Source organism: Ixodes scapularis, unplaced genomic scaffold, assembly GCF_016920785.2.
Source record: "Ixodes scapularis isolate PalLabHiFi unplaced genomic scaffold, ASM1692078v2 PGA_scaffold4__175_contigs__length_147842914, whole genome shotgun sequence".
Lineage (NCBI taxonomy): Eukaryota > Metazoa > Arthropoda > Arachnida > Ixodida > Ixodidae > Ixodes > Ixodes scapularis.
In genome coordinates this window covers 113,416,099-113,440,128 of record NW_024609879.1, presented here as the reverse complement: position 1 = coordinate 113,440,128, position 24,030 = coordinate 113,416,099, and the positions used below count along the sequence as shown (strand labels likewise).

The following is a 24,030-nucleotide window of genomic DNA, read 5'->3' as shown; positions in this document are numbered from 1 at the left end:
GGATACGCCTGCGAACCGATCGAGCCCGTCGGATTTTCGTGGGGGATCGCAAACATCAAGATGGCGGACGGGAGGCCACAGGCCGAGTAAGCTGCTGTCTCTGTCTCTTTTGTACATTGAACGTTGATTCCCCAGCATTTAGATGATTCTTAAGGCACCCACTGGGGCAGTTGTTTGATGTCTTGGCGAAGTCAGCTGTATTTTGAGCGAAACTTGTGGTCTTTTTTCTGTATACGCGTTGGAATATGGTGTACGCAACTGGCCGGCGGCGAATTTTATGGCGGTAGTTGCCCGCGGAGGGTGTGCCAGACACGCTTTGTTTGTTTTTCAAGTAAAACATCGCAACTTCAATTTGTTAAACGGTGGTGGCTTAATGTATTATTTGAAGAATATACCTATGGGCTGAATAATATTTTACTGCGTTAAGGCTAAAGGACCTGCCAGGTTAAAGCGATCTGGAGCACCAAGTTTTTGAGCTCACGTAGTATAAACGCGAATTAGTACTCAGTGCGAGTCACTAATTTCGTGTATACGAGGCAAGCAATTGATTATAACCGAAAGTTAAGTCAGCGGCAGCGTAAAGACATTGTTTGGCAGATGTATGAATTGATTTATGAGGGTGGGTAACGGTTTTATACATACTTTCGGTTGCGTAACCGGAATTTATTAGTAGGCCAGAAACAGGCATGGGCAAAATACATGCAAATGTGTATCGAAATACAAATACAAAATACTTCGTCAAAAATGTATATAATTACAAATCTCATTACATTTCCAAAAAAAGCGTTTAAGTACAAGATACAAATACAACCAACTGTACTTGGTCTCCTCAAAATACTTTTCCAAATCCATTCCTGAAAATTGCGTCAGCGACTTCAGAGCACCTGCAACAGGTTTCTGGGTATCTCATTTGAATTTTGCATCGCACACTCGGGAGTTAGTGTGCGAGCCTCTAGTAACGTAATAGAAATATAATCACAAAAAAAATGTAATCAGCTTGGACGTAATAGGTGAAAAAGGTACAAAGCTTCAAGCAGCTTTTTTTTTTTTTTTTTTCGATAACATTTTGGTATAGACCAACAAAGAATCGAGACGACCAAGACGTGCAGCACTAGCTAGAGAATTGTTTATTGTTGCAACTCGCATCAGTTACGAATATCTGGACGACCCGCGCATTTAGAATGTTCCAAGCAAAAATATGGATGGAAATCAGGCTGAAAAGCATCACAACTTGTCACAGGCACTTATTAAGCCAGTCTGCCAGTAAACGTCACTTTCGTCACTATTCTTGCCATGGACTAGCACCGTAATCACAAAGTCACTAAACACTTGTGCCTGATTGAGAGACACTGCATTCGGTGCAGAACATAGTTTTCTTCCTGCTCTGGACAGTGCCTTTAAAATAAAGCCGGAGTAGAAAAAGAAAAAAAGCCCCATGGCCGAATAAAGGATGGAGACTATATCTTACAACCACATGCATAAAAACAAGAATTATCGTGACAATAAATTTGAGGGATGCATTTTCGCCCACAAAATTATATTTAATTACAATTGTATTTGAAATACCCACGTTTTAGTATGTAAATACACATCAAATGCATAACCCAATTTGTAATTAAATACAAATCCAAAATACACAAAGTATCTTAAATACGTATTTCAAATAGTTGTATTTGAAATACTGCCCATCCCTGGTCAGAAATTAAGAAAATGAACTTAGGGTATTATTGCTTGAGCTCTGCGTAGCCATTGGTAGCCCTGAGCGTCACAAGAAAGAAGGCGAAAAGTGTTATTAGCTTATAAACTAGAATGCTTTCAATAACATCCACAATTTTTATTTTCGGAGCTATAAAGTATTTATAGAACTGATGGTCGATATCAGAAGGGTCTAAACGGTTAGTTAAATTCTAATGAAACAAGTTTGTAGGAGGCGCTTCGAGGCGAGATGTTTCACCCTTGTACTGCATACCTTCAAAACAAAACTAAGCGGGATGGAGTGGCGTTATCGCACCCGGCTTTGCTCGTGGATGATGCCTGGTGATGTTTGCCTGAGCATTTTCGGTTTGAAAATCCGTACAGTGATGACATTTCTTTCGTCGGAGCTCCCGCTACAAGCTTTTTTTATCAATATTTAAAAGGTATTGGAAAAGGTTTAGTTATTAAAGCTAATTAAATATTTTCGCGTATTTTCTGGTACTCGACGTAGCCACCAGCTTGGCAAAAAGATTACAAAAAAAAAAGACACAAAAGAAAGTTAGCACAAGTTTTTTTTTTTTTTTTTTAATTCTGGACCGACGTAAAAACACCGTGTATAAAGTTCAACTAAAGAATATGTTCGTGGCGGCCAGCGGTTTTTGCAGTAGTTATTAGAGTTCAACTTGAAAGGGAACGGCGTTTGGTGGCGTAGTACAGCCAACCGCCGGTACAAGAATAAAACTCTTAAAAAAATAATTGTGGGATTGGGACTTTCTTAGTAAAGTGGAACAAACCCACCGAACAAAACTTCAGATATTAGAGTTAACCCAAGGGGTTCGAATGTTGATGAAGTTGCAGTTAAACTGTGAAGTGAAAAGGCGACGAATGTATTTTTATTTCGTCTATTTCGCAAAAAAAATATATTGCCAACACAAAAATAAAAAGAAAGTAATATTACTAATAAAAACCAAGCAAGGTAGTCTAACAAATTTTGTATTTTTATCATAGTTTCGAACCTTATTTAACGTTCAAACATACATTAAACTATAACACATTTTATTTGAAAATAATGATTCACCCCTGTATTTTGCCTGTACAGTGAGTCGGTGTGAGGCGTCAGTCAGTCTTATCTGCCCTAGATTGCGCACTGGTCCTAGCTCAAGTCCTAAGATTAAAAATTGACGGCCAAGTCAGGTGTGATCATCAAAAAAAGAAACCATAAAATATAATTCGGAACACCGCCGCAGAACTCTCCGCGTCGAAACCGTAGGCTATAGTTTGCTTCTCGTTTGCTTTTCAACTTGGGGTGTAGCTCAGGATGGCACCTGAGGTCTGACCGGATCCTGTTCTTATATGTATCAATGGCACTGAATTGTGCATAAAAACGGGCGGCGGCTTTTATTTAAAGACGATATCATGTTTTAATTGACAACTTTAATTGCAAACGGTGGTTTTAATTTGCAAAATTTTGTTGCGCGTATTTCAAACTGTTTTCTTTAAACCTCTCAGTGGTAAACCCAGATGGAGAAAAGAATCTGACGAAGCGCGAGAATCTTTCTACAGAATGATTAAAAAAAAATGCCTTGGTTTCGCCACGAACGACTGAAGCCACGGGAACAGCAAATTCACCGAAACCACCTTTTTGCCGCACACAACTTGGCAAGCGATGCAAGATGTATATTTTCAAGCACTCGCAGATTGCGGCTCTACACTCTTGTCACTGGCAGGACTCGAACGGTATGCAGGTCTTTCAGTTGTCCAGCTTCCAGTTGGGGCGTCTCACCTTCGATGGCACTTGGACGTTTCGTTAACTTCGAGTGTGGACGCGCATCCGGAGCACAACGGAAGGCAACTAGCGGGTGCTGACTGCCAAGCATTCGAAAAAAAAAAACGAAAACAAAACGCCCTGGCGTTCTTACTCTGTCAATGACAATAATAATGTCTGGGTGGTTTCCTTCCCCAAAAATAGAAATCTTGTCGTAATACTCCTCGCCCTCCGAAGGTAAACGGCAAGACTCTTTCACTTTGTCTGACCGGATCCGACGCCACAATCTGATGTATCTAATCATGAAGCGACAGAAGTGCGTTCTTAAAGGGCTCCTCGCTCTGATTTCTATTGTAGCAGGCTGGATCGCTGACCGCAGCCTCGGCAGCTGGGGCCCAGTGTCGCCACCGGCGGCCATTGATTGACACCACCAAATGGATGGGACTCTATAGGGAAAATGAGATAAAGTGCTGTTCCTCCCGTTTCTAAGCAGTTGTCGGCACTGAAACGTTTTAGCTGCTCTCCGATAAGCACGTCAAATAGCATGCGTACAAACATTAAAACTGACAGCCCTCGCAGTTCTTATAAATAAATATTTTGAGGTCGAGAGTCACTCCGCTGCGCGATAGATGTGGTGCAGCTCAATGAGGCGAGAGTTACCTAGAGTTACCGCGGAGTCGGTGGCGGTTTCGTTGAGTTGGGTTTAGCAGACGACAAGCTCGAAGGCTTTGTTACGCGGAATTCGCTCACTCCCGGAAAGCCGCTGTCGAGATGGAACTTCTTTGTCATTCATCAACTTCTATGCTTCTCCGAGCACGTTCTCATTGACGGCAAGTTCCTTTGCTTACTTCACTAGGAGAGCAAGCTTGCCAACTCAGCCGTAGGTTCTTCGAACGTTTGATAAATACCGATTCGATCTCCAAACACTCGCCTCCATGTACAGCGTACTTCATGCTTCAATATTTTTACTTTTATGCGTTTTTCCCATAGACTTGCATGGATAGCCTGGTGTCAAGCAATGGCCGCCGGTGGAGACACCAACGGGTTCCCGATCCGCGATCCAGCCTACTACAATAAAGATCAATAGCTCCTCGTCTTCGCGTATTAAGTATCACCGACTGAACCAGTCCCGCACAAAATACGTGGAGGATCACGGCACTTTCGTTGTGCCTGCTCGGTTTAGTCGGTGATACTTAACACGCATAGACGAGCAGTGCCGTGAGGAAGCACTTTTGTCGTTGCTTAAATGGCTACATCGTAAGGTCGGCTGCGATTGAACTCAGAAAGGAGCGGCGTATGGTCCTTTGCATCGCTTATCACCTGGGCGAAAAATTAGCGAGTTTTAGTATTGCGTATACGTGGAAGCACAAGCACTGGACGTTTGCGTTATCGTTGCGTATTCCACGCTGAGCGTGCGCGGAGCTTCAAACTGCGTCTTGAAGTGGCAAATGACGACGACGCGCAAGCGCAGGCTAGAGCAGACAACGCTAACGCAAACGCACAGCACAGCACTTCCCTTTCCTTCTATACGCAACACTAGAACTCTCTATTCTGTCACAGAGCAGAGGACGCACACCCAGCGTCCAATATACCGCACACCAGATGAACAGCGCAGGCTCAGAAAGCGTCCCACAACCCAGCAGACGAAGATGGCAGCGCGCAGAAGGCGATTTTTGCAAAGGTCTATAGTCGCACGATGCTCTGTTTCATCTTTATGTCGGAGCAGTATCAACGTTACGAGCGAATGGGGTCCAATAAACCCTCAGAAGGCGACACAAAAGGAAAGGATTTCTCTGTCTACGCGTGTGTTATTGCCAAATAATGCAATCAAGCGCGAAGATATGCGTCGTGAGATTGCGTGTCTGTGCGTTAGCGTTTGTCTTGTTGCTAGCGTTTTGTCCTGCACGGATCTAAGAGAAAGCGGAGTATGAACGCTTTTTTTAACTACTCTTTATCAAAGCAATAATCTGCATATCGCAATTCTCCGCGGACGAACAACTTGGAAGCACTTAATTTTGCCATAACCTAGCGCACACATTTGGAATTTACCACCGCTTCAGTTATATAATTTTAAGATAAAATTCTTTTCTAAAAAGAAAATTTTCATTGCTCAACAAACCTTTTGGCTTTATTGCTACACCAGCTACACTTTCGGAATGCCTAGAAACGTTAGCAGAATGCCTCTATCTTCCTCTTTAAAACTTTTGCTCAGAAAACCTAAACAAAGTCAGCCCCGTATTTTTTAATAAAGTTTTCGGCTATCTGCGTCATCTACTATGTAAAGTCGTACGTGCATATTTAGATTTAAAGAAATTCATATGAATTAAAAAATAATCATGAAAGCCGTCTTGCAATGTTCACCGTGTTTTAAGATGAAAATGTGTTGCGATTCTGGAAGGGGCGGCAGGATAATATAGGTTCTCTAAATCGATTTCCTCTAATTTTGAATGCCCCATGGCCTCTAATTTTGAATGAGCTTGGATGTGAATTACAGCGACACACTCCACAAATATTCCGGGTGTTTAAGAAAGAATTTTTAAAAATTTCTAGCAAAAAGGGAAGGGAGGGAGGGAGGAGGAAGTTAAGAAAAAAGAAATATCTTTTTGGGATCAAAAGTGCTAGCCGCGGTGGATTTCAGGAATTGTAAAAAACACATCAGCATATTCATTACCGGAAAGTTTCTAATAGGATTTTTAATTAGGGCAAATGAATATGGTTCAGACTAGAAACTTGCTCAACGTCATCGCAAACCTCTAATTCAGTCAATTTTAGGTAGATTTGAACCACGTCTAAAACGTGGTTTCCACTAAAGTTTCTACTCTTGTAGCAGCCACAAGGCTCGTGATGTGAAAATGCGGATGATATTCCTGTCCTTCGAGTTTTCCTTGCGAGCCACACATCGGAGGCCTTCGTTCCGACCCTCGTAGTAAATCTAAACGTCCTGAAGCGCTTTAAATTCTTCCACTAATTTGTTTTTAGCAATATTTGCGCCATTAGTCGAAATTTAGTTTGAGGTTACGGCCCGCTCTAAGCCCCGCCCACAAATCAGTAGCCCCGCCCATCAGTATTGGACTGGCTTGGCTGCTTGGCTGTACACGCTAAGAAGCCTAGTACATCCCTTTCGCGACATCCGGTGCATCAACTTTAGGCACCACCTGCTAGTCGTGCGAGCACACGCGCGGCTGCCACTGGCATCGTCTGCTATTTCACCAGCGTCTATCCTTGTCTGCAGTGTCTGGGAGACGCGGACAAGAAAGCTGCGCGTCGGCGTCCGTTTTCGCCTCCGTCCGTCTGCTATTCCGCCCCCGTCTAAAACTTCTACAACTTTCCGTAGGCGCGACCATGAAAGCGGCGTTCTAGATTTCCATCATGCACGCGCAGCGGTTCAATACAAGCGCCTATCTGTGTCAATCGATGTGCGGTAATAAGCGACCTGTAGAGTGTTGTGTCCAAGCACGGACCGACGACGTCGACAACACGACGCCACAGAGTACGCTTGAACTGACGCGCGAGCCCCAGCCGAATTATGCCGATACCAGATTCACCACCATGGAAATAGTTATAATCTAGCGCACTGAAGTCTACTTCATAGTCGCTACGAGTATTAATCAAACTTAGACCTACAACAGAGAGGACTAAACAAACGAACAAAATATATACCTTGTCTTGACAGCTTTACTGATCTTGATTTTTTTTTTTACACATGACATTTGCGAGCAAGGTAGGTGAGCGTCATGACGCACAATTAACATGCGACATAAAAATATTCGCTTTGGTAGGCCAAGTGTGCTGGAACACATGAGCTACCAGCTTTTCGAAGTGAAGTGACGGGAACATGGACAAAATAACGCCCGATTGCCTCCAGCCACATGGGTCGCAAATTATTATCTCTGTCGGTAGGTACCTCCTGGGTTATTAAACCGTGGTTCCAATCAGAACGGTTGCACAATTCACTGAGTAGCGGGGCCGCTTTTACGGGAACCGACATCTTTATTCAGCACCAACACGCGCAAGGGAACAAATTAAGCCAGATAAGTCAACATAGTTGACGTGGGACGCTAGGTGATAGTACCAGTACAAACCCAATCACCCACCCGCCCAGCGCTTCCGAAGGAGTGCACATCCGACTGTTGTTTGCATCAAACTAGGTCGGTTGAGAAGATCTTCCTCTAAGAACCTCGGTTAACGCAGAACGACTCGCACTCATAAAAAAATAAACGAGCTCAACGAGCGTGTACGCAGCGAACGCTGGCATCTTCCTTGTCGTTTGAAGCCGAAGCGGCCGAGGCAGAAATACTCTCGGGATATTTTTGAAAACAATAATGGCTTTATCTAGTTTATTTGTTTCTAAAACATAAAATATATTGTCGATATAAATACTATTACGGCGCAGAGAAACAAATTTACAACGAACATTTCATACGTCAATCATCTCTCCCAACAATGAGAGCCGAGAAAGGGTGCTTAGTTTTGAAGCATGGGGCGGGGCCAAGGGCAGCACTACCCCCTAAATCGCGTCTAATGGCGTAAATATTGCCAAAAAAAATTTAGCAGAACAATTTTCAAAACAAATAATATTTTTTTCACTTCATTGTCTTCTTAAGTAACTGCATTGTAATTATTTTTTAGAACTTTTCAATGAAGGAACATACGGCGGTTAAGGGTCATTCAGAGTTGAGTAACTTTGTAGGCTCTGCTTGCTTAGCAAAGTACAGCAGTATCTTATTTTGACGCTCCAAGTATTGCAGACAACGACCGTCCCTCTTGCAGGAGACGCGACGGCGTGGTGAGTGCGATCGTGGTTGGCGTGGCGGTGCGCCGGTGGTAACCCTCGTCTCGGCAAGCACGCGCTCGTGTGCGACGTAATCTGTCTGCTTATAACAGAATTACACACCATTTAAATGGCACATACAACGTTTTAAGGTTAGACAAGCTCGTGGTAAGAATTAAATATAAGGTGTACATATTTTTGAAAAGCAAAGCGAAAACTTTCTTTTGCTCGAAACACGGTGCTCCACCAATCGTTAAATTATTTTAGTGCACGGAGTCACCGACAAAAGTCGAATGAAATCAATACTCTTACTTCCGCCGTTTTGTTGCTCCATATTTCTATGACACTCCAAAGAGTGAGTATATTGGTTGACCGCAATATTACTAGTTCCCAAACGTCTTCATATTAAAGTCTACTGTTATTCAAAGTTCTCTTAAGGCCACACAACCAAGGCATCATAATTTTTTTAGAAGTGTTTTGTGTTTATCTCTAAGAATGCTAAATAAGTATAACCTCTCTTTTTCAGTCTGGACAAAGAATTTCGTGAACTGAAAGGATTCTGGTGGCTTGAAGGTTGTTACCTGAGGTCTTCACATGGCGTACTAGACATGGCCGAATGTGATCATTGCAATTGTATTCCAAAGGAAGTATACTATCTTCGTTGCTACAAGCATCAACTCTGCCTGGAGTGCAAGCAATATTGCGAAGGTTATGACTGCCTCAAATGTGGTGTTAGCACAAGCCCTGAACAAGTGAGCACTTTTATTTGATTTTTAGCGCAAGAAAGAGCGTCCAATTCCGAGGATAATGTTTTTGTATGCATAATATATCGCGCCATATTGTTCCTAAATGCGTACATTTTGAAGATGTCTGTCTCTTGAATGCATTTGTCTCCTTTCCACCCTAACAAAAGTAAACAACTATTTTTTTTATGTAACCATAAATATGAACCCCAAAATTCCGTATTTGTTTAAAAAAAAAGAAAAGAAACTGAAAGACGTTTACAATTCTCTGCAAAGCCGAATGAGAGCACAACCCTTGAGGAGGAGGAGGGGAGGTTACGGAGAGGAGGGTATGCACCACACTCCCCCTTCGAGTCCTCCGCTCCTCCTCTCCTGCTTTCCTCCCATTTAGCGTAAAAGTTTCGGTAAATTTCCCACTAAATTTAGTGAAAATTTCCCCGATAAATATAGTAGGGAAACTGAATAGGTGTTGAGGTCACGTGACGTCAATTTCCCCGCTAAATTTAGCGGGACAAATGTTCCGCTGAATATAGCGGAGAAATTTTCCGCCAAATTTAACGGGAAAATTTTATTCTCGTGACGTCACACGTGATGTCACATAAAACGTCAACGTCCCATAATGCAACACGCGGTTAAGGCGACGGCGGCGCCGCTCAACACAGAAACGGGCGCCTAAGAGCTGCGCTCTAAAAAGTCTGTTTTGGCTGATGTGGCGGAGCTGAGTGCTAGACCCCTCCTGCGACCACGCACGATGACTCTGTACTTTTACCAATATAATGTATTTTAGAATGTTTTACACGAATTTTTTTAATAGGAATTGATGAAGGGCGACACCTGACTTTACGGTGTATAAATAATGATCGCATTTTATATCTTATATCTTAAAGAATAACACTTTCTTGGTAAAAATGCGACTGCATCGTTTCGAAAAACACAGCTAGTAGAAATAAAACTCATACTCTTCTCCTGCGAGCATGTTCATTTACCACTCTCCCGCAATAATGTCCTTCTCGAGCAGCAGAAGAACCTCAATCAACAAGTAAATTAAGGTAATATATTCTGAAAAACAAATAAGTTGGTATATATGTGGGTAGATTTAGTCGCACGTTAGAAACTCGCATCGTGCGTCTGAAATATTGCGTTTTAACTCTGTTCATTTTCAATTTATCAGCTGTAAAATTTGTGAATTGCACTTTCTAAAAGCACATTTACTGTTTCGTGATTGAGGCGAGTGCCGTCCATTGTAATTGGAGGAAACAACTAAGGATGTGAAATTTCCTGCGGCTGTTGGAGTCAATAGTTGTACGTAAAATGATACCTTTATAGAATCATTCTTTAACTACTAATAGTTATAACACATGAATATACGACTATGAAATACAGTAGCTCACAACATAGCATGCATTTTAAAATGATTTCTTGAAATTTTAATTGCAAGATAATAGGGAGTGCACACTCTATCAAACAAAACGGTCTGACAAACAGGCTTGCATCATGTTTTAAAATAATCAGCGTATCTTGTAATTATTTCCGGATTGGGTAATAAGTTGCCAGTTACCTACTTTGAGACCTCTTCCTTTTTATACACACTTATTTTATGCAGGCTGTTTCACGAAAGGTGGACAAATTCGATATGGCGAAAACTACGCATCGCACCTAAAAGTGACTTGCGTCGTTTTGGTCCTAGGCCAGGAGCCTATTTAGGAAAATTATTAAAGTTCGGGATAATCCGCTCGATGATCTCATAGTCGTGGCGCGAGTATTCAACCCTTGACGGTCAGGTGCACTCGCTCAGCGTACTCTTCAAACGACGTGGGAATAAACAGGGGCCAGTCATAACAATCTAAATTTTCCGAAGAAAAAATAAAAAAGGAGGGGAGTTTGTTATAAAAGACCCTCCAGGCCGAGGTACACCTCACATGTTTCGTCATAGACACAAAAGATGCCGACAGTCGCTTACCCGACCCTGCACAGCCTGTTTTTCAAATTCAACGCTGCCGCTCCATCCAGCGCAACGGTGGAACGTCTTTTTAGCTTGGCTGGGGACGTCTTTAGGAGGAAAAGGGGACAACTTTCCTATCAAGAACCTTGAAAGTCAATTGCTTCTGCGAGCGAATAAACTACTCTGGTGAAAACGCAAGCCATAAAATGAGTGCCTTTATTATAGACTCACAGGGTTTTTCGTGGATCAAAACTGCCGTTCATTTTCCTACCACAAATATATAAAAAAGTAACTTCGTAGTAACTTCAAAGTAACTCGCAACTTTTTTGCAGTAGTTAGCAGTTTACTCAATTACTATTACAAATGCGTAATTTCTCCTCTACTCCAATTACTTTTGGCGTCAATACTCAGTAACTTAACTATCATTTCTGAGTACGTAATTTGTACATGTCTGGAAAAACCTCACAACTTAGAGTAGTTTTTAAGTTTCGGTTTCCAGTCGTAGCACTTCTCAGAACCAACGGCACCGTACCTCGTGGAGAAATAGTGCAACCAACCTCTGCTCCGCTCTTCTCGCGCAACGCAGCAGAGGTTGGTTGCACTATTTTTCCACGGGGTGCGGTGCCGTCGGCGTCGAGAAGCGCTCCGATTGCAAACCGAAAATTAAAAACCAGTCAAAGTTGTGCGGTTTTTCAGGAAGCCGTAGATTACCGCAAATACCTTCTATCGTTCTACAACTTGTTGATTGAATGTTTTTCGATGATGCTCAGCAAGATTCTAAATGAAACCATGCCCTTAAAATCAATATTTTAAAAATTAATTACGGTGAAACAATTGACAACTTATTTATCTTGAACTTTAATAATTTTCCTAAATAGGCCCCTGGCCTAGAACGAACACGATACGTCTTTTTTTTTTTTTTTTTTTGGTGCGATACGTAGTTTTTGCAAAATTGAATTTGTCGTTGCCCACCTTTCGTGTAACACCCTCTATATTGATTGCATTTTCTAAGCGTAATATTCGTTGCCTGTAGCTTTTATTGCCTGTGCCATTTTCGCAACACCTTGCCTACTTTGTTCTTTGTTATAGCGACTAAAACGTGTACAATTTTTACTTGTAATTGATTCAACATAAGCAAAACTCCTGAATAAAACGTAATATATATATATATATATATATATATATATATATATATATATATATATATATATCTTTTCAGCTTAAGGCTGCTCCTCCATTCACCAACTTTGTGGCAATTCAGCTGCCGGGACTTTGCCCCATCTGTGAGGAGGAAATGACGCTGGGAGTGATAGAGGTAGGAAATCCCAATACAACCTAGGAACTTCAGCAGAACGACTACACAAAATTAATAACAGCTGATACCACAGAGCCAGTATTCGGCTGAAGATTTTGTATTTATCAAAACTGAAAATTTGATATTCACTGATTTGCCTAAAAATATTTTAACACACTAATGGACACGTCTGAGCTAGAAACCAAAATTACAAGTCACATTAATGTCTTCTCCCGCAAAGTTATTGATGTACCAAATTTGGTCTGAGAAGCTATAGGACGATTTACTGGCAACACTGAAAGCATTATGTAATGTGCGGTTATACGGGGGTGTTAGAGCTTGTTCCCGTCAAGTTACAACAATTTTAATGGCGTGAAATGAATGATAATTAAAACCACGCAAGCAAAAAAAAAAAAAAGAAAATGCAGGAATTGTTTTTTTTTGTTGTTGTTTGCCTGGCCGACTTGCAAGTTATGTAACATGTGACGTCATCCAAATAGAGAGAGCGGGAAAATTTGAATGTTGCTTTTGGCGTTATGTTTATTCGCTGTTTTCACGGCAGCCAATTTAGATTTAGGTATAAATAGCGCCCCCGAAAGGTATTCGAAAAATTTGTTAAATTTCAGTATTTATAAAAAAAGTACGTTTTTTCTCTTTAGAAAATGAGAATATGCAGACTTTGTGATTCAGTTTCGTTATTTTTAAGTCGCCTGAAAAGGGGCCATACGAAAAAAAAAAACATATTCGCGGTGTTGACGGGTCAGATAGACATGTAAAACGGAAAGAGTTTGGTTAACGCACCCTGCAGGTATGCAGGGTGCTTTTTTTATAATGAAAACAATTCTTTTTACAAAAAAAAATATAGGGTTACAGGTATGTGGATGCCGCCTTCATTGCGGATATTAAGGGCGAATTAAAGGATCATGATCGGAACGCAAATTAACTAAAATACGTTGATAAAAAAATTTTGAGTCTCGCTTTTTTTGGGCCATTTTGCATTTGCAGTCATGATTGTAATTAATATTAGAGACCAGACCAAATTAAATACCTTGTGACACGTTCATTATTTTTGAGATATTATACGATCAGTGTATTCATTTTTCTCCCGATTTAAAAAGTGCGAGCAAAAAGAGTACCTCAAGCTTGACCCACAATGAGCCATAAAAGAGTAGCGGAGTAATCTCAGTGGCATTGTCACTATCTCGGCTGTGTGCCGTCGACATATTCCACAACAGGCCAACTGAAAAAACGAAACGCAAAAATTAAACCACTTCACTGCACGTTGGGAAAGTGTGCTTATATCTTCGCTTCTCTCTTGCGAATTCAACTATTACTACACCATATTGTCACGAATGACAAATGAATAAATAAACAGGAAGAAATGAACGTTTAATGGAGGCGAACTTGTGCCAAAAATAGGAGGGTACAAAAGATAATAGCAGAGCGTCGCGGGCGTCGAAGTCGGCGTAGCAGCAGAGTCGAACGCTGGGGCGAAACTCAGTCCGGTTTGCCACGCGGCGCCCCTTATGTACATGCGTGAGCTTCTGGAATAATCGGCGTAAAATGTTCGATGCGTAGAACATTCGGACTTCGAATACGCCAAATTATTCTCGAATCTACCAGAAAACTAAATTGGAAGAATAACAAAAGATGCGGCGCTCCCAGGAATCGAAACCTGGCTTTTCGCGTGGGAGGCAGGCGCGAGAACCATTAGGCCACGCGCGCGCTGCCTACTTGGCCAGCTACGCGCGTGGCAATATGACGTTGATATATTTTCAGCATCTAGATGATATCATATGCTCAATGTTAATAAGCATTTCCTGTACGGTTTTCTATTATTCACACACACAATCAAGGTAGACAGCGCGACAGATGCGTCAGTAGATCGCGTTATAATTACAATTTATTATTTTTCAGTACCATATTGGGGCAAGGCACAAACACGACGTAAGTGTTTTACAACCGAACATTCAGAAGACAAAGAATGAGGTAAGTCTCTGCTTATTTGTGCGCGTATTTAAATGCTAAGCAATGTAGTGGATGCAAGGACCAAAAAAGCTCAGGTGCCTATTTATATATACCATATATGTTTTTATCTCAGTTTGATAACAGTTTTGGAGTACATTTTATTGATTATATATATATATATATACAAAGTATATATATTAAATTGGCATTCAATAAAATGAACTAAGTTTAACTTTACGTTGAGGTTAAGGTCACTAACACCCTGAGTGGGCCACACTTTAAAGTTTTCCGGTGACTTTTTATATATATATATATATATATGCTACCTAAAACCATCATAAGCTACTTAAACTAAGTTTGAAACTGCGCAACCAGAGAAACAAATGTTTGAACGAAAAAGTGTATATTGAGCGTAAACGATTCATACATACAAGAAGTATCAGAACAAATTAAGACTATAGACTTTAGACAACTGGAAAGAGAATGGACATATAACGATTTAGTAAACACATTTAAAGGAGAGTCAGATAACTTCAAAATCAAACAAGAAGGAAAAAGGAGAAGGAAACACACACCGAAAAGAAAGTAGGTCTGTGAAGTTAAAGAGGCCATAGCAGGGCGACAAGGGGCCTCAAGGGAACACAGATGGACGAAGGAAAGGGGTACTCACCCGCTGAGGTAGCATGGAAGTGGAATACCTTTCAAAAAAGAAAAGGAGAGGCATCTGCTCTAATCCAGGCCAAGATTAATAGAGGTGGAGTGCAGTGTATGGTGGAAGTAGATCAAAATGATAGGAATGGAGCAAAAAGGTTCTGAGAGCACATTAATGCGCAGGGAAGAAAAACAAGGGTTTCAGTGCTCTTTGACCACACAAGAGGAAAAATGTTGAGGGCGAGGAGGCAAGGGAATTTATTAGACGGACAGTCGAGGCAACATTCGCAGAGCTTCAACCGAACAAAATTGGAAAGAGCACAAACAGCAACATTGCACATGACGAGAGCGCTAGCGAGACAACTGAGACGACCACGAGAAATTGGCACAGAGCAGAAAGTAAGGTACCTGCTGAAATGGCAACAGGCCCAGATAGCATAGGAATGAGACTAGTCAAGACATTAGGAACCAAAAGAAAAATAAAGTTAAGATAGGCAACTGATTAAACAATAAGTGGGGCAGAGGTACGCAATGATCGCGGACTAAGCAGAGTGCGATTGCTCTATAAAGGCAAGGGAAATAAGGATGGGGTGACATCATACTGCCCAATAACTAACTTAGGTCCTGTACAAAGCGGCAATGGATGTAGCAAAAAAAAAAAAAAAGAATGGGCCAAAAAGATTTTAGGTGAGCTGCAGAACGGGTTCCGAAGAGATAAAAGAGTAGATGATAACTTATTTATCATTACTGAATATATAGAAGTGGCACGGATGAGAAGGAAATCGTCATTGATATTTTCTTTAGACACTAAAGTGGCGTACGAAATGTGAGTCGGGAAAAACTCTGGGTACAGTTGAGAGAGTATGATTTAGATGGACAATTGATTAGGCTTTTACAACACGTAAACACAAATAAGATTGTTATAACTTTGGAAGCAGAAATAACAGAACCGGCTGAAATAAAAGGAGGAATCAGGCAGGGTTTTCCCCTATCACCTCTACTTTTATAATATACCTGAGTAGAATGGAAAAGGTATTAGAAGAGTGCAATTTAGATTTTAATATGTCATATATGTTGAAAGGGGAAACAGTAAACCAAGTTATACGAGGAATGTTCTACGCACACGTTGTACTGTTAGCAGATATCAGGGATACGTTACAGGACCTGCATAATATCTGTGGAGAGGAAGGACACTCTCTAGGCCTGAAATTAAGTAGCGACAACTCGGGAGTAATGGTTTATGTTGAGGAGAGGGGGACCTTTCGAAAATTTAGGACGTTTTATTGAACACTTGGAGGAGTACAAATATTTAGAAATATGGCTGAATGAGAGAAAACAATACTTAGAAGAACAGGAAGAAAATATGCTAAAAGAACGGGAATAGGACTGCAGGAATTATGAATCATAGGGCACTATGGAGTTACAATAGATATGAGGTTGTTATGGGAATATGAAAAGGAGTCATGGTACCGGGGTAGAGTTTTGGCAATGCGGTGTTTTGCACGAAACCTAGCTGAGGTACAGTCGAGCATAGAGACCCGGCAGTGGAGCTTGGGCAGGCTGGCACTGGGGGCGTATGAGACTACGCCAAATGAAGGAGCGCAGGGAGACATGGGCTGGGAATCTTTCGAGGCTAGACAGGCTATCGGAAAGTTGAAATTTGAATAAAGACTGTACACTATTGAGGATACACCATGAAATGTACATAAGGAACTGTACATGAAGTTTGAACACTATATCAATAAACCGAACCCGAACTCTAAAATTCAAATACCAACAGTCAAGTGTGGGGGCAGAACAGATGGTCACTGCAAAAAATAATGTAAGAAAAGCCGAGAGAGATGTGGGAGCAAAAAATGCAGGAAAAGTCAGCTTTAACTACGTATACGAGACGAAAACAGGAACAAAGAAGAAACATAGGTGTGAGAATTCACGGGGGAACTCGTTGTTATTTGACACTGAAATAGGAGCATTGAGGCCTAGGGGATATAGGACAAAGTATGAGGAAATGAATACGTGGTGAGCCGTATGCCAAGGGGAAGGCGAGACAATAGGACAGGGGGTGTTGAGGTGCACAGGGCTTGCTTCCGCCCTTCCATAGGGGGCGGCGAATTGAGCCGGAGCGCTAGGGTTTGCTGATGAGAGTGGAAGAATGGATGATAAGTGTACTTTAATAACAAAGAGGGGATGAAAAGACTAGTGGAAATTATCTAGGGAGAAATGAATGACGTACAGTTAACTGACACAACTGGGGACAGCCGGGACAAAGGAAAGTTGGGACTCCCTCCCTCGTGGCTCCGGCCCAAACTTTCCACCCTGTCTCCCAGAGGGTCCAGTGCCAGGATAATGCCTACTACGTTTGATCAGAAGAAAAGTGACGACTTCCTCACCGGTGGAAAGAAAGGGGGGATATCACGAGAAAGATATCTAGTTCAAAGTGGATTGCATTAACACTATGTGAACCTTTCTTTACAAACAGAGAAAATGGTTACAAAACAAAGGCCTGTGCGATTTTTCTTCTAGATATACGGGGTGTTCCTATAAACAAAAATCATATTCATAAAAATAGGGTGGTTCAAAAAAAAATCTCTTTGGGTACAAAATGCCAGCTACGACAAACGTCAGTAATTATAGAAACAAATTCCAAATTAGCCAACCAATTACCTAAAACTTACTCATTTACTTTTTATTTAGTTAAAATGAACACATGGTTCCAATTACAAACATGATAAGTGTCGTAGAAAATCACTAAATTAGTCAGTTTTAGTACGACTGGATGCACGTGTGGGAGCGCGGGGGTGCTGTAAAGTTACCGCTCGTGAAGCAGGCGGAAGACCGGCCATAAGAAAATGTAGATGATATTCTTATCCGCGCTTTTGGATCGCTGGCATTCCGTCTGCCACACAAGTGCTAACTTTGGCGGACCCCCGTGATTTGCGCGAGATACAAGTCATGCAATAGTTGACTGATTTAGAGTTTTCGATGACGCTTACCAATTGGAACCAAATATTTATTTTCACGATTTAAAGGTTGGTTAGTAAATGCTATGTAATTAGTTTGCTAATTAGTATTCTTTCATATTTCTGATGTCGACCGTGGCTGATCGTTCATTCCCGCAATTTTTTTTTAAATATCACCCACCCTAAAGTTAGGAAGTATTGAAAATATTCGCTGATCCACAAGGTGTAGTTACACATTTAGTATGAGACATGCGACAGTGCTTGTGAGAATGAAAAGAAAGGATTACTTTATTGCACCCTAAAGAAAAATACACTACCATTTTTAAAACGGTACAAATTTCACTTTACATTCTTACCAAGTATTATAAATAGTGTTTATTTGTCATAATGTAGATGGTCCAATACCACAAAAAGCAGCACAAATTCGGCTTGACAAGTAACCGACCCCATTTTCTTAGAAATCGCAATAGCAGCGATTGCATCACAAACCCAACAAGCAGGCTCATTTTCATAGTAGGTAAAGCATGCGTGTGGAAACAAATCTCTTGTTGTATCAATGCGAAGTTTTTTTACTGATTCAACGTAGTGCTTGAATTATGACACCTGGAATACTGGCAATTTCTAGGACACGACTATGGATGTTGATGAAACTGTCGACGGCAAGACCTGGGCTCATGATTTTGAACAGTTTTCTGAGGAGGTAAGTAATCTGTTTTTGAAATTGTAATAATTGAAACGAGTCGACTGGTAAAACGCTTTAAAAGTTAGGTTTGAAGCTTTAAAGGTTATTTCTCGATAATTTATAAACACTCAGGCGAAGGAAAACAGCACTGTTAGCGGCTTCATCAGCACGCTGTTTGAACATACATGAAACTTTTATGAAGCACAGAGTCAATACTATGATGAGAAGAGTAAAAATTATCCGCGCATTTACCATCATAACGATATGATAATGTAGTCAAGAGGTTACACTGTCGCTGGTGTCTAGGCGACATTCGGAATGCAAATTGAGCCAGAGAGACCCCAGTGTAATTTTGCGGTGCTCCTGTGCGTTCCTATGGGAAAACGCGTGTGCGTTTTGGCTCTTCGCCGGGAAATAACATAGATCACTTCTGTTACTTCGATCGTACCGAATTACATGCACAATTCTTATCATTGTAAAGGTTTAACTGCTTCAGCTACGGTATTTTCCTCGTCAATAAACGACGTTAAACTTAGCTATATTTAAGATACAAACCTCTGTTCCATAGCTGGCGCGTAAATACGAGCGAAGATTCCAAGCAAAATAACAATCGAAAGGAATGTAAAGTGTTCAAGGTTTGCCTGCAGTCCTGTCACTATATGAAAGTTACCCCACTTTGCAACTTTATTACCGATTTAAAGTATTTTTACGTAAAGTACAAATTACGTGGGCTATGAAAAGTGTTTTTAAATATTATTTATTTCCTATGCTAGACAGACTTTACCGTGCACCTGCTTTCTTGCACATCCCTATTTTCCGATTTCTAGCGCACGGTGCTGGTTTGAAAACAGAAGGATTCTTTCTGCACAAACAGAGATACCAAAGCCATACTTATTTATTGCAAATCGAACAGTGCTAACTTGGCCTTTACTTCATTTTTATCGTCTTCATGCACAGGAAGCTACTGCTCCAATTTTACTGCGTAGTTATCGCCATCTCGCTAGGTTTTTCAGATGTCCTTTGTTCATTTGGCACGTAAATTTCCCATGTTGAAAAGCGCCGACGCCGTGTTCGCACAACAATGTCCGATAGTGAACATAAATGCATGCATGAAGCTGTATTAGCGCTTTATTTTATGCTATAAATTTGAAAGAAACACACTAACTGACCAATACCTTTAGTTGCATGATTTAGAAATGTTTCCAACTATTTGCTACCGTACAAATGTTTGTAAAAATTTCTCCTAAAATAAAGTTTAAAAAAAACGCTCCCGCTTTTCTCTGTAGAAATGCATTACCGGTAGCCTATCGCGGGAAATCAATTTTTGTCTGTTTGCTGCCTGCTTCAATTTGCAAAAGCACACACGCGTCAGCTGAACTCTAGCGTACAAAATAGTAGCTCTATGCTTACTATAACACATCTTTAGGCTTTCCACACTGCATTCTGTGCATGAGTTGATACTACTGTGGTCACGCTATTGTAGTTTAACCTTGATAGCGTAATTTGTCTTGTTTCTGTTTCACTGTAATAAAACATGCCCGCTCTGCTAGTAGCGTGCACTGAAGAAAAACAAAAGAGCAATGATTCAATTTTTTTGGTTGGAAGGTGTATCAGGGGTAGAAATTTATCGGAGGCTTTTCATACAATACGGGGAAATTGCTGTGCAACATAAAAGTCTTTATGAGTGTATCTAGACGTTTAGAAGTATCCATACAATCTGCATGTACGAAGGGGGAGCAGGACGTCCACCGGTGCGGGAACCGCGTAAAAGGTTGGGCGACCAACCGACACATTCGTCTTGGAGGGAGTACCCAAGGTAGTGGCGCTAGGCAAAGTGCATCGAAAAGGAAGGAGACAGTTTGGAAAAATTATGTTCTTGTTAAATGCCTACGTTTCTATAATTTAGTATAAAATGTAAAGTGCGGATTATTGTTTACTTGCCCTCACATTTACCATTCACCGCAAGGTTTTCTGGAAGGTTTGGTCTGAGAAAATCTAAATTAATTATTAAATTCCACTTAACATTTTTGAGCTAACTATGATTAAAAGTAACACATGCATATAAAATAAACTAAACTGGTATTTGAGTGAACACATTACTGTCCCATTTTACCTGAAGAGGTCACGCGCACGATTAAAGTAGCGATCGCTGATGCTGCGCATTTTATTACAAAATAAATAAAATAATTTTATAATCCATAAGTTCAGTGGTGTGCACAATGGTATAATCTTAGGACCAGAATTTAGAGACCGACTTCAATTTGTGCAGTCTTCTATCCTCGCTCGTTGCTGTTCCTGATATATAGAAGTTTGCCTACGCAAACTTGAGATCAAATGTCGCAAGATTGCGTAGGTCAGGAAAAGTATTGATGAAAAGGGATGCGTCGCTGATATGTGTATGCATCAATGTTGTAATGAAACTTTGATGCACAACATAAACTTTGAACAAATTATACTAACTCAGTTATTGTCAGCGAAAATATTTATTTTATTTTATTTTCAAAAATACGTTTTGATATTGGTATTCCAAAGCAAAACGAAACTTTTAAAATATTTTTGTACCTTTGCCGTTTGTTACAGCAGTCTAGATTGTCGTCGGAGCACTTACCAGTTTTTGAGGCTGCTGCTGAAAGCAATTTAACCAGTCGATGCAGTCCACCTATTGCGCAAGTGTCCAAACGCCCCCTGTGTAAAAACAACGCCCTCGAAAGCAAGCTAAAGGTAGGTAGTACCACCAAAACCGGCTGCCAAAAGTTTCATTTGTCGAAGTAGCAAATAAACCCTTCCGTTGCCTGCACTGGAAATGTATAGCTATAAAATAAATAATTCAAAGTTTAAGAAGTTTAATTTATATGGTAGGAGTGAATTTAGAAACGCATTTTTAATAAATATTTAGGTATTTTTAATTAAGGTCACAGAAATGATTTTTGTTGCTGATATCACTGCAGAGTGAGGGTCTATGTTGTAGTTTGAACGCGGTACGTAAAACGTCAACTATCAATTCTACGTGAAGCTGATCATGGGCTTCTTTTTATGTAATTTCAACATTTAATATGTAACTTTCAGCCGTCCTTAGAGAAAGAAAATATTATAACAAGACATGTTAGGACAATAGAAAGAGGATAAACCCTTGTAACTTGTTTTATTGTTATCCGCTTTGAATGCATAAAAACAAAAAAACTTGTATTTGGCATTAGAATTATTGTTCGTATTTTATGCACAAATACTAAAATCAATTTTAACTTCTGCCAATAAAAAAATGAATTCTCTCTGGGCATTACAAAATATTCACCGTTCCTAATAACGATTGTTTTCTACATGATAAGAGATGTAGCCTCTTACATAACGATCCAGTCTACGAAGTCACGCTGACTCTTTGGATGGCAAATTAACCTGTAGCTTTAGTATATATTGGTATCCACTCATCTAATTGTTGCCATTCTAACATGTCTTGAGATTGGGCATGGGATGTACCACAATAATGTGCACCATAAAGAATGCGGATCAATTTTATTATGATATGCTAAGAGAAGGTTTTGGCATACAGGCAACCAATACACAGAAAATTGTAAGGATTAGAACAAAACGTTGCGAACACTATAATTGGATCTCTGAGTAATGGGAAGTAACCATGTAAATGTCTTTATAGAAGGCACCTCACCTAATCATAGGACTAATCTGGGTCATTTTTCAGATACCTTGCCTCTGACCTATGACTATGATGCAAAAGTATAAAATAATTGAAATCTTTTTGAGAGATTAACTACATGTTTGCGAATGTGTGGATTTTCTTGACGGTTCATCATAATTTTATACATTATTTTCTGGCGGTAAACAAAAGTGCTGAAATTTTATCTGTGTGCAACCTAAGCTTCTTTTTACTTTTGGTTAATGATCATCACCATGTTATTCATAAGTCTATGTTTCGTACCAGGAACACAAGTATGAGTGCCCGAAGATCGAAAGAGAGTGTTTCGACTGCGGTGTCAAAGTTCTCAACGAAAACCTACAAGATAACCTGGACAAGGAGTGCCAGAAGCGAGTAGTTCTTTGTGATGCGTGCCACAGTCTAGTGACTTCCACTCAATTTGGCGTAAGTGCTTGTTTTCTCTCTCGCGCTTTGTTTCTTAAAATATTACTCAGAATGTGTTTTAGACCCCAAGATTTTAGACTTTTCTAGTTCACTTTTATTCCTTCGTTATGCCGTACACAGGATGTCCAATAATATCAAGAAAAACATAAAAGATAAAAGCAAGTACTGGTTCAAGATTGTGAGCGAAAAGAACGCCCGATGTCCCGCCCACAATGACGCTTAGGCGGGTAACATACATTTTAGTCCCATCGTCACTACATCCACACTGTGTTGCCGGCGCCTCCACCAAGTACTGGCCTCCCAGATAGTGACAACTCGACTGAGACGACTACATCACTCTTCTAAGCGTCACTATGGAAAGAACTTCAGGCGCTCTTTTCGGGTGCAATTTTAAATCGTACGAGAAGTCGTGAAAACTAATCTATAAATATCTAAAAAAAATCATTGTCTGTTCTCCAATTCTTTTAATTTATCTAGCATCTAATATTAATGCCCGTGAATACTGCAATTGCAACGTTACCCATAAAACCAGTTCAAAATTAATCAACAGAGCTTAGTTAATTAACCAACTTACGGTGACGGTTACTTCATTGCTTAATGTCCACCGAGTCTGGTGATTATTTGGTGAAGACGACCCCCTGGTAACGCATCGTTCTAAGTGCGTTCAAAATCAAATAATGCACTGAGTACGCTCTAATGGTTTGGCACCCATATTTTATTTGGAGAATACCAACAACTTATTGAAAGCACTATTATAGCATGCCGAGCGGTCTTTCTAAACAACAAAGAAGCGAAAATTTATGTCGTTTATTCTTAATGCTGACATGGTCAACACTGAAAACCTGGTACAGTCAACCTACGCGCTCAGGATAAATTGTGGGCGACATCGTTAAAAGGGGTGTGCGTATAGTGATTTTTGGAACCGAATCGAATGCGAATCGAATAATCGTGGCACCGAATCGAATACGAATACGAACCGCATAATTTTTTAATAGTTTCCGAATAGTAAGTAGAGAGCTACTAAAGAAGAGCGAAAAGATTATAAAATTATTTTTATTGTTACAAAATATTTCTTAAAATTATTGTAAAGACGTTACTAGACAATAATGAGTAGAGTTTAGCGATATATAATTAAATGCAGTCGAACGCTACTAAAATATTAGAATGTTAAACATAATATCACGATTCACCGGGATGTTGAACATAAAATCAGAGTTCGATTGAGCCTGGTACATCCTGAAGCAATGTACTTAGTAGAAACTCTACATTCTCTTTTCATTCCTTGTTGTAGCAGATGTCCTTGAATCGAAAATCAAGGAAGGTGGCAAGGACTGGTGTGCCAGTGTACTTAACGTCCAGGAACCTTGTTTTCACTGATCTCGGAAGAGTGTGGGAAAACGTATTTTCTTGTTTCACTTGCGCCCTCAAAAAGCAACATTTTCACCCACTGAACAAGTGGAACGACC

General features: G+C 40.5%; 1 protein-coding gene across 4 annotated transcripts in view; it reads left to right on the top strand.

Moving 5' to 3' along the window:
* Nucleotides 1-24,030, top strand: part of LOC115320779 (TNF receptor-associated factor 6) — a 47,017-nt gene continuing 22,987 nt past the window's right edge. The window contains exons 1-8 of one of the 4 annotated variants that reach the window (XM_040220959.3): nt 70-86; nt 7,240-7,356; nt 8,758-8,983; nt 12,136-12,231; nt 14,128-14,199; nt 18,415-18,489; nt 21,052-21,192; nt 22,406-22,564. In XM_040220959.3, coding sequence (XP_040076893.1) covers nt 8,840-8,983; nt 12,136-12,231; nt 14,128-14,199; nt 18,415-18,489; nt 21,052-21,192; nt 22,406-22,564 — 687 coding nt within the window. In that variant the 5' untranslated portion in view covers nt 70-86; nt 7,240-7,356; nt 8,758-8,839. Of the gene's footprint in view, nt 87-7,239; nt 7,357-8,757; nt 8,984-12,135; nt 12,232-14,127; nt 14,200-18,414; nt 18,490-21,051; nt 21,193-22,405; nt 22,565-24,030 lie in introns of all 4 variants that reach the window. The other 3 variants (XM_040220957.2, XM_042293366.1, XM_040220958.3) reach the window with 3 other exon arrangements.